The sequence below is a fragment of the Periplaneta americana genome, chromosome 16 (genome assembly GCF_040183065.1).
Source record: "Periplaneta americana isolate PAMFEO1 chromosome 16, P.americana_PAMFEO1_priV1, whole genome shotgun sequence".
Classification (NCBI taxonomy): Eukaryota; Metazoa; Arthropoda; class Insecta; order Blattodea; family Blattidae; genus Periplaneta; species Periplaneta americana.
The window spans coordinates 82563143-82575312 of record NC_091132.1 but is presented as its reverse complement, the minus strand read 5'-3'; the positions used below and the strand labels follow the sequence as shown (position 1 = coordinate 82575312).

Below are 12170 nucleotides of genomic sequence, written 5' to 3'. Positions count from 1 at the left end.
AATGGTGCTTGGCCCACCATGGTTCTGAACCCTTCAAATAAATTAAATAGTGGTACAGCATAAACAGTGATATGTAATTATATTTCTTTCTTTCGAAAATGTAAGAATTCTCGATCTCCTATGTCCCATTGCCATGGAATGAATAAATGTGTTTTTTCTTCCTACTCAAAAATTTTATATTTTGCACATAGGAGTTACTACAGGAACAACAACGCTATAATCTGAAGCGGCGGTGAAAATGTATTGTATTGTTATTTTAAAAGTCTTAATTCACTCAGAAGTTACTGTAATAACATTATAGAATTATGTCCATCTAGAGAAACTACACTTTCCAAAGGTGAAATAATAATTAAACAATTAATTAGTTTTCGATATTACTTCATACAAACACAGAAACATTCTCTGTAGGCTATGTTTAATAGCTTTCGATTGTTGTTGTCCAAGGCTCCCTATAGACAAAATCATTTGTTTTTATTTCAATACAGCGCCTTAGATGGCGTTGTTATTGTAATTTTAAACTCATTTATCTCATTAAATATCAGTCTTATCAAAATTGTGTATAGAACAAAACTTATCGGAAATCATTTTTAAAGAAATTTTTGTTATGTAAAATTTTTCATGAAAATTAATAATAAGGGAGATATTTTGATTTATTTAATTCAGGCCCCCTTATGATCCCCCTTTCAAATAAAGTATTTTGAATGCCGTATAGCCTAAAATCTAAGTTACAACGAACTTAATTTATATTCCAATTTTCATATAAATCGGTTCAGCCATTATCGCGTGAAAAGGTAACAAACATCCAGACAGACAGACAGACATACAAAAATTTCAAAAAAGCGATTTTCGGTTTCAGGATGGTTAATTATACATGTTAACACCAATTATTTTTGGAAAGTCGAAAATTACCAGAAAAATTTTGGCTACAGATTTATTATTAGTATAGATGAATGGTCTGTAAGCAAGTTATGACAAGTCATCAATGGAAATATCAGCATGTAAAAAGTGATGTGAAGCTAAGAGGGACGTACTGACCATCCTTTAAGCTGCTTAAGTTTATTAACATTCAAATACACACTTTTACTTTCTTTTATTACAACAATGTTCATGTTGTTACAGATGTTGTGTTTATGTCAGCAAGCTGGAGCATGGTTTTTTTAGCCAGTCACAAAACAGGAATCTTGGTCCCAAACTGGCTATTAAGCAATCTGTTTCAAATAATGATAAAACCTTGAACATGGAGAGACTGAGTTTCACTGGTCAGGAAGACGAAGAAACCTGGTAAGTGGTTCAGTAACATTATTCTTATGGTAATGCGAGGTGCTTTGAGAGTGTAAGAGAAATTAGATCCTGTGTGGGAGTGAAGCTTTTTGGGATTATGTTGGAAAGAAGACAAATACTGAATATAGGTACACAAAATTACCTCACAGATTATCTTGAACGTTTTCACTCCTATGCCTGCAGTCTAAAATTAAGACAGAGTTGCATATTACATAAAGCAAAATTAAAAGTACTTAGACATCACTATTCGATATTGAATCTTGGAATTTTATATAGGTATAAATATTGGGAAATTATAATATTATTGCATTGAAAACAATCTCGACAGCATAACTGAAAAGAGCAACCATACCAATGTAAGATTCCTTAGTCTTTTCAGAAGACACAAAAGCCATATCTTCATAGGAGGGTGAATATATGGCTTGAGCGGGCCCTGATGAGATCTGAGACATCACACAAAGTCCTTTTAGAATATATGAATATACAAAACACGAACTACATTTGAATGGTAGAGGCAAGGAGCATTTTTCGCTTTTTATTGCTAATAGCATCAGAAGTAGCTTTGTTAAACTCAGTATATGAGTTTTCAGGCTTTCATTGTGACTGTGATCAGAACTAGGTTTTTGGGTGTTTCATCATGTCCTGGAAATGACATTTTCAACGTTTTGGAACTACTTATAGGTTCCATCATCAGAGCAGATGGGTAAGACCAGGGAGGGTCACCTACTCTGTTGTGCTAATCAGGACGACTTGACCTGGAAAACACACATAGAATATATTACTCCTAAATTGAGATTTGTATGTTATGCATTAAGATCCTTATCTTCTATTGGGGATATAAACACACTTAAAATGGCATATTTTACATACTTTCATTCTGTAATGGACCGACTCCAAAGGGCTATATTTAATATAATTAAATATTTACCAAACCTATATGCAGATAGAATTATTCCAATTCAGAAAAAAACTAATTAAATTAAAAACTCCAAAAGGAAATAACATTTCAATGGATACCTAGAATTGTGGTATACCTGGAAACGAGAAAGTCGATAATATTGCAAAACAGGCAACACTTTTGCAACCAAGACCTCTTAAAGTGATATCTCTATCCAGTGCTTTTGCTTCAGTAAAGTCTCATTTTTTGAACCTATGGATCAACAATTGGTTCTCTTCTGACAAAGGAAAAATTTTACAGTCCGTACAAAAGAAACCAAATGACCTGGAAATGTACAAAAACTTGCCAAGATATGTTCAGACATTTTTAACAAGAGCCAGAACAGGTCACATTGTCACACAATTGTACCTACACCGATTTCATCTTTCTGATAATCCTACTTGTCTGCGGTGTAATAATCATGATGAAGATCTGGAACACATTCTTCTATACTGTTCATCCATAAACCACAAAAAAAGTACATTAAAATCATCAGTATCAGTTGCAGAAGACACAGCTCTGCAGTATATATTGACTACACCCCAACTCTGGCTACTAGCAAGAGGCATCTATAATGAACAAATACTCCTCATTTCTCATGAAAAACAAGAACTGAAAAGACTACAGTGGACTATAGTGGACTTTATGTTGTTAGCAAACTTACTTACTTACTTACAAATGGCTTTTAAGGAACCCGAAGGTTCATTGCCGCCCTCACATAAGCCCGCCAGCGGTCCCTATCCTGTGCAAGATTATTCCAGTCTCTATCATCATACCCCACTTCCCTCAAATCCATTTTAATATTATCCTCCCATCTACGTCTCGGCCTCCCTAAAGGTCTTTTTCCATCCGGTCTCCCAACTAACACTCTATATGCATTTCTGGATTCGCCCATACGTGCTACATGCCCTGCCCATCTCAAACATCTGGATTTAATGTTCCTAATTATGTCAGGTGAAGAATACAATGCGTGCAGTTCTGTGTTGTGTAACTTTCTCCATTCTCCTGTAACTTCATCTCACTTAGCCCCAAATATTTTCCTAAGCACCTTATTCTCAAACACCCTTAACCTATGTTCCTCTCTCAGAGTGAGAGTCCAAGTTTCACAACCATACAGAAGAACCTGTAATATAACTGTTTTATAAATTCTAACTTTCAGATTTTTGGACAGCAGACTGCTTGATAAGAGCTTCTCAACCGAATAATATAACGCATTTCCCATATTTATTCTGCGTTTAATTTCCTCCTGAGTGTCATTTATATTTGTTACTGTTGCTCCAAGATATTTGAATTTTTCCACCTCTTCGAAGGAGAAATCTCCAATTTTTATATTTCCATTTCGTACAATATTCTGGTCACGAGACGTAATCATATACTTTGTCTTTTCGGGATTTACTTCCAAACCGATTGCTTTACTTGCTTCAAGTAAAATTTCCGTGTTTTCCCTAATCGTTTGTGTATTTTCTCCTAACATATTCACGTCATCTGCATAGACAAGAAGCTGATGTAACCCATTCAATTCCAAACCCTGCCTGTTATCCTGAACTTTCCTAATGGCATATTCTAGAGCGAAGTTAAAAAGTAAAGGTGATAGTGCATCTCCCTGCTTTAACCCGCAGTGAATTGGAAAAGCATCAGATAGAAACTGACCTATACGGACTCTGCTGTATGTTTCACTGTGACACATTTTAATTAATCGAACTAGTTTCTTGGGAATACCAAATGCAATAAGAATATCATATAATACTTCCCTCTTAACCAAGTCATATGCCTTTTTGAAATCTATGAATAACTGATGCACTGTACCCTTATACTCCCATTTTTTCTCCATTATCTGTCGAATACAAAAAATCTGATCAATAGTCGATCTATTATGCCGAAAACCGCACTGATGATCCCCAATAATTTCATCTACGTATGGAGTTAATCTTCTCAAAAGAATATTGGACAAAATTTTGTACGACGTCAACAAAAGTGATGTTCCTCGAAAGTTACCACAGTTGGTTTTGTTCCCCTTTTTAAAAATAGGTACAATTATGGACTCCTTCCATTGTTCTGGTACAATTTCCTTTTCCCAAATAGTAAGTACAAGTTTATAAATTTCGCTATATAATGCACTTCCACCCTCTTGTATTAATTCTGCTGGAATTTGATCGAAACCTGGAGACTTGTACTTTTTCAGATTTTCTATCGCAATTTCGACTTCTGAAAGCGTGGGTTCGGATATAAATGGCTCAGCAGTTTGTATTTCAATTTCTTCCCGATCATTTCTATTTGGCCTATGTACATTTAGTAGTTGCGCAAAATAGTTTTTCCATCTGTTTAGGATTGATGGAGAGTCTGCAAGCAAGTCACCATTCTCATCCTTGATGACGTTTACCCTTGGCTGGGTATATTAAGAAGATTTATTGACAGATTGATTGACTCTATAATAGAGTATGGATTACAGGATTAATATTCTGGTGCAACTCATCTGAAACTGAACAATTTTTGTTTTGCAAAAGAAAGCTATGAGGATATGACTGGTGTGCATAAAAGGATATCTTGTAAAAAGATTTCCAGAATTTAGAAAGTACATTTTTTCACTAATAAAAATATTCATAATTTTAACACAAGAGACAAATCAAATCTCCATCTGCCCTTTGTTAATCTGAGCTCTTATAAAACAGGAGTTCACTATTCATGTATTATGATCTTCAATGCAGTGTCTTATTTTCTTAAAGCTTTGAAGTACCAAGAGAAAAGGTTCAGAACAGAATGAACAAAATTTCTCCATACTCACACCTTCTTTTCGACTGATGAATAATGTTTATGCTTGTAAATTTAATTAGTCTGCTTGCTATGTATTATATATTTTTGTATAACTTTTAACTTTCTTCACATCTAAAAATTACAATGTTGCTAAAAGATCTATGGGATACCATACATGAAATAAAATTAGAGATTGTATTTGACATTTAATCGAAGGCTGTCTGGGCTATCTGATTTACTTGTTATGAAAATCTTGTTATTGCAGCGATAGTCACTAGAAGGATGTGTACTTTATTTTTCTGTTATCCTGTAAGAGATGATAAAGTATTGATTTTTTTTTTTTTCTGTTTAGCATCGATGTGTACAGCTTTCTAGCAGCACCCACCACTCCTGTGGCCAATACTGGAACAATGACAGAGTTAATTCAGGAGAGCAATGCTGATATCACTTCACAAGGGGTGCTTAGTTACCAATATGCAGCGAGGGTGAGCTGTGTGCTCTCACAGCAGGTAGACAGGTAAGTCACTTGCAAAATTTATGAATTTAGAAGATATAAAATACTTTCTCGTGTTCTCAAAACACTCAAATTTGTACGAGCTTTTTAACTGTCTATGAAGATCGTCCTTTATGGTCTAGTAGTTTCCTAGTTTACATGTTCGCCTTCAAACCCAATCCCAAGTTTCGAGGGAAAAAAGAAATTGGAAGTACAGCTGTCTTCAAGAGGAAGGTGGATTTTATGTTACACTTAGTTTTTTACATGTAAAAGAGCCTTGTAATATTTAACTGATAAATTCCATAAGCAAAATTTTGAAAAGATAATTGTATTTTTCACCTATGTGGTGATTTATGAAATATGACCCTCACCTTCGGAATCAGTTCTATAGGTCATTTTGAGCATAAAATGTCATATGAACATAGGTCGAACTTGGAGTCAGGCCACAAAGATAAAAACATTAGAGGAGAGGGATTCGATCCGATTCGATCCGGTGCTGTGGATTGAACTTCAGCATAGCTCAGTGGTTATAGCACTTGATACGTAGAATCAAGGACCCGGGTTCAATCCCTGGCGCCAGTGCGTATTTTTCTTCTGTAATAAAATCAATGTCTCTCCTTTGTATGCACTTTCATGTTAGATGCAGTTTTACCAGACGGTCCTTCCACTGCTACCTGTTTAATGTCAAAATTTAACGGGATTTTGGTGCATTACTTTCAGAGCTGTCCTTGTAGATGAAAACTTTCTTAAGACTTTTTTTGTTTTTCCACCAGGCTTTTTGATGATGCTGCACTGAAGCTGAATCTCCAGGCCCTCACCAGTTTCCTGGCAGCATTAGTTGCAGCATCACAAGCTCAGTTATTCTCAACGTCTTCACAGCATTCAGGCTCTTCCAGTAATCCAGGCTCTGTGAAGCTTTGGTGGCCACGACGATCCCAGTCTGCCCGGGGTAACACTGGATCTTTGTCTGCAGGCTCCCAGTTGCTACTTTTACACAGAGTGGGAGATGTTATGCTTAAAACTGTTCGCAGTGGGCGTCCTTTGATTCATGTTATGAGAGCATGGTCAGTTGTTGGACCACATTTAATGGAGGTAATTTGATACATTTCAAAATTTATAGAGAGAGAATGGGACTCAAGTTACAGGATCATTAAACATTGCCTAACGTGCATCCAGGTCTTTACTATCATCATTCTTTTTTTACATTACTGAAAGCAAAATATAGACTTTTTCTATCTCAAGTATCCCTTATAAAATGTAACTAAACACAACCCTTGACTAAGCTGTTACGGTATGTGAACTTCATTTTCCATAATGTAATATATATATTACTGTACAAGGAAAGATGGAGAGGATGAAGGAGGGAAGAGAGAGGGATTATTATTATTATTATTATTATTATTATTATTATTATTATTATTATCATTGTTATCAATTCAGTGTACTCTCAAAAAAGCTGAAAGTTAGAATTTATAAAACAATTATATTACTGGTTCTTCTGCATTGTTGTGAAACTTGGACTCTCACTTCGAGAGAGAAACAGAGGTTAAGGGTGTTTTAGAATAAGTTGCTTAGGAAAATATTTGGGGCTAAGAGGAATGAAGTTACAGGAGAATGGAGAAAGTTACACAATGCAGAACTGCACGCATTTTATTCTTCACCTTACGTAATTAGGAAGATTAAATCCAGACGTTTGAGGTGAGCAGGGCATGTAGCACATATGGGCGAATCAAAAAAATGCATATAGAGTATTAGTTTGGAGACCGGAGGGAATAAGATCTTTGGGAAGGCCGAGACATAGATGGGAGGATAATATTATGGATTTGAGGGAGGTGGGATATGATGGTAGAGATTAGATTAATCTTGCTCAGGATAGGGACCGATGGTGGGCTTATGTGAGGGTGGCAGTGGATCTCCGGGTTCCTTAAAAGCCATAAGTAAGTAAGTATTATCATCATCATCATCATCATCATCATCATCATCCTGCTGCAAGCTCTGAGAAGCAAGGAGATTATTGTTCATATATTATATTATGTTTACCATATGTGGTTGTACAGACCCAGAAACAAAATTTGGGCCACCTGAGTTTTCCATTTTCAGTTATAACATACTGCGTGTGCTCAGTAAGCACTGTATGTTATAACTGGAACTTGTAAAATTCAGGTGACTCAAATGCTTTTTCTGGATCTGTACATATATTTTTAATTTTTAGGCTGAAATATATTCAAGATAAATATTATAAATGCAACTTCCCATTTAGTTTTCTTACTATTATTACTTTATTTAGAATTTAACTACAGTAGAGCATCGATTATCCGAATACTGATCAACTGAAACATCGGTTAACCGAAAACATTCTAGTTGGCAAATTCAAATTTGCATGCGTGCGATGTAGAAGTTTTGCTAGTGCTGTTCGCGAGATTTATCTGAAAAGAAAATAGTCTCAGCTCAGAAGCAAAACAAAAAATTGAACTTCTTTTCCTAAACTGTAGGTCTACTTTAATGGCCATTTTGAACTTGTAAAACTAGTTTACTAAAGATGTTATTAATTGGTCCAGCAGAATAATATCTGTTATAGTGACAATTAATATTTGAGGAGAAAAATTCGCTCCGACGCCGGGGATCGAACCCGGGTCCTTGGTTCTACATACCAAACGCTCTGACCACTGAGCTACGCCGAATTCAATCCACAGCACCGGATCGAACTCTCCTCCTACAGTGCTATTTCCCTTTTGTGGCCTTAACTCCAAGTCGGGCATATACATTGACGTTTATATTTCAAATCAACTGCCATTATACAAGGAGCACACTCAGCTGAATGACTAATGGCCGGGATTCCGCAATAAAGTGCACAGCAATCTGTACAGAATCATGCACTGCTAGCTAGACGAATTTACTAAAGATGTTATTAATTGGTCCAACGCCAACGTATATGCCCAACTTGGAGTCAGGCCACAAAAGGGAAATAACACTGTAGGAGGAGAGTTCGATCCGGTGCTGTGGATTGAATTCGGCGTAGTTCAGTGGTCAGAGCCAGGTTCGATCCCCGGCACCGGAGCGAATTTTTCTCCTCAAATATTAATTGTAAAACTAGGCTAGTCAGTTCTCTGTGTTATTTGTAAGACGTGTGATACAAAATATGTATTGTATGTACAGTTTTGTGTTTAATATCAGTGTTTCTTTGTTTCATACTGCTCCTATGACACCGGTACAGATTGTTTTCGTAAATGATTGGTTATCCGAAAAATCAGTTATCCGAACACCCCCTGTCCCCAATTGTTTCTAATAATCGAAGCTCTACTGTATAGCTAAAATTTTAAAACTAGACTATAAGCCTGTTCAAACCACTGTCGGATCATCTCTTTCTTGGTTGGTCTATACTTCTATGTCCCCTTGGTGATTTATCTCTTGCTGTTTTCACTAATTGTTTGTGATTCATTGTAGTTATGTGATTGTCCCATTCAGTCATTAATTGGCTAGATTTTACAGCAGTCTCTTATTGTATCATTCCTGATATGATCTCTGCGTGTTGTGTTTACTATTCTTCGTAATATTTTCATTTCAGTAATTTCGTTTATTTGTTTTGTTTTTGTAGTTTCTAATCTAGTTTCTATTGTGTATGTGAATATGGAGCGAACCACAGTTATATAAGTTCTCAATATTGTTTCTCTTCTCATTTATTATGTTAAGTGAAACAATTTTCTTCTCAATCCAGGTTACATATATTTTATTGTAAAATATTTATTTTATTTCACAGGCTGCTTGTCACAAGGAACGTGCAATATCGAAGAAAGCTGTGGCCTGCATACATGATACTGTAACGGCAGTACTAAATGAGCAGGCAGAGTTACCACATTTCCATTTCAATGAGGCGTTGTTCAAACCGTTTGAAAATCTGCTGTGTTTGGAACTTTGTGATGTTGATGTGCAAGATCAGGTGGGTTCTTAGGAAGCTTAAAAATTGTACACTAACTACGTGATTGTAAATTTTTTAAATTCTTCTAGCTTGGTATATTTGTGTTAGAGATACCTATAAGGTAAAAGTTTTTACTGTTATTGATAGAATGATGCACAGAGGTAATACCTAGCAGGACTGGATTTGAACATCATCGAGAAACATTTGGTAAATATTATGGCGAGTTTTTTCATTCAGGGTGACTTATTTTATGTTCTGTAAAATCTCTAACTTGGGACATGGCTGTCTCGTTCAGGATAAGCCATATTGAGCTTTTTATCATTCTTAAAATGTATTGTTCTCGTCAGAGTTTGAACCATGAAAGAGCAAAATGTAATGTGTTTTAATATTTATATGATTTTTATATAACGGTTTAAATTAAAAAAAAAAAAAAAAAAAAAAAAAAAAAAAAAAAAAAAAAAAAAAACTGAACATTTTTGCAATATACATACAACTGTATTATGTAAATTTGTGCAAAATTATATGTATATATACACTGAAACTGTATAATGCATAAATGAAAGAAAATGTCTTAACTTTGGGATTATAAATCGATGGGCCAATTTAAAATGTAAACAACTTAAAATTTAAAGTTTTGAGAAAACTGCCTTTTAAAGTTTCATTTTGCTGTGAAAAATCCAATTAACACACACTAATTTGAAACTTACGGTATATTTGAAACATCATTAACAGAGTTTGGAATAATCTAAATGATCCTTGAATTTTTCACAGCAACATGAAGCTTTAGAATGCAGGCTTATAAAAACTTCAAATTTTGAGTTGTTTCCCATTTGAAATGGCTCGTCGAAACAATTAGGCCTACCTTTTTATATGAAATTCACCGAATGAAAGTTGATGATATATAGGTGCATATTAAATTATTTTACATCTTGATTACACAACTTTTAACACTATATCACTTCGCAATATAAAGTGTTAATTGACTAGGTTACCTTGTTGACTAATTAATTAACACGGGAAAGCATATATATACTTTATATTCCTAAATTATTTTATTTATGTTCTTCGAATAATAAGTTCAAGGTAATAAACTACGAACAATAATGTTATTCGCATCATGACAGGGAAACTGAATTGTAAAGAAACGCGTAAAATGTATAATAGGAAAGTAAGTTTCAACTTTGAAACACTTATTTTTTATGAATATCTCCAAAACTTAAAAGCTTGAAATTAGTCCCTTTTCATATGCAAACACACTATTTTAGGAAGTATGTGCATGAAGTTACGATTATAACATACTATTATTTTTCAGATTGTGAGCTGCATTTGTGAATTTGTTGAGGCTAATCGAACTGAAATTCGATCTGGGTGGCGGCCACTGTTTGGTGCTCTTCGTGTTGTGAAGCTATCTCATCATTCACAAGATGACAGCAGCAATAGTCACTTACATGCTTTATTGGATGTCTTTGAAGTGTTCCTGGACACAGACAATCCACTCGTGTTTTCAAATGCTGCAGTTGATTGCATCCTTTGTTTGTTGAAGCATGTTCGTGGTCCAAGTAAGTTCATTTTATCGCCAATTTGTAATAAATCAGAGAATTAAACAAAGAGATTTTAGACTATATAAAGTAAAAATAGACAGAGCTAATAGTGTTACAAAATTCGGTAAACTTCGCCAAAGCGGTAAATAAATGGTCACTGCGACTATTTTCGCTAAATACTGGTTATTTCCCTGGACCAATAGTACAACACCAAAGCAGCCATAATTATTTACAGCTTTGGCGAAGATAGTCCAAAATTCTCTTACCACTTACAACTCTTGTTATCAACAGTACATGTAATAATGTTGCTTCTAGTGTTTTATTTTTGTTTTTTACTTTTTATTTCATAGTCTTTTACCAGATACAGTTGAGGAGGCAAGACCTGTCTTGCAATCTTATCATGTGCTGTTGCTATTTCACCAATGGGAAGGGAAGATAAGTTTTAGTCTGAGATGAACTTACGTGTTGGTAGATTCGTGTAATATTAACTATCATGACACAAACTCTCTCTCTGGTAGCTCATTCTTTCCCCTCTCGCACAGCTCACAGGTCTCGCCTCCTCATCCGTACATTGCATTTAAAAGTGAATACCCCATTCGTTGCAAAGCAATTAATAATAGCATTTTAGAACAAGTAAATATCTTTAATAATCTGGGTTATATTATCACATTTAATTTGAGAAAAATTCGTTCCAGCACCGGGAATCGAACCCGGAACTTCTCAGCTCTGCGCGCTGAGCTCCCTTTCTAACTGAGCTATGCCGGGACACGATCCACGGTGCCGGTTGAACTCTTCTCTTTGTAATGTTTACGGCCTACTACCTGCATTTTAGACATATATAAGTCATACATGCAGGAGCGCATATTTAAATGACTTTATGGCCATATTCAACAACAGTTTGTGAAAACTGTTAGTTTGTGAAAACTTTAACATTTAATACATCACATATTCATTATATGAGGTCTCACCATTATATGATGTATTAAATGTTAACAGTTTTCACAAACTGTTGTTGAATATGGCCATAAAGCCATTTAAATATGCGCTCCTGCATGTATGACTTACATATGTCTAAAATGCAGGTAGTAGGCCGTAAACATTACAATGAGAAGAGTTCAACCGGCACCGTGGATCGTGTCCTGGCATAGCTCAGTTGGAAAGAGCACTCAGTGCGCAGAGCTGAGAGGTCCCAGGTATGATTCCCGGTGCCGGAACGAATTTTTCTCGAATTAAAGGTGATAATACACATTG

The 12170-nt window shown here is 35.2% G+C and overlaps 1 protein-coding gene across 2 annotated transcripts in view; it reads left to right on the top strand.

The window, feature by feature from the left end:
• LOC138716537 (brefeldin A-inhibited guanine nucleotide-exchange protein 3) overlaps positions 1-12170 on the top strand; it is a 210775-nt gene that overhangs the window by 95800 nt on the left and 102805 nt on the right. For both annotated transcript variants that reach the window (XM_069849694.1, XM_069849693.1), the window contains exons 18-22: positions 1120-1281; positions 5322-5486; positions 6236-6554; positions 9220-9399; positions 10691-10937. In XM_069849694.1, coding sequence (XP_069705795.1) covers positions 1120-1281; positions 5322-5486; positions 6236-6554; positions 9220-9399; positions 10691-10937 — 1073 coding nt within the window. The remainder of the gene's footprint in view (positions 1-1119; positions 1282-5321; positions 5487-6235; positions 6555-9219; positions 9400-10690; positions 10938-12170) is intronic.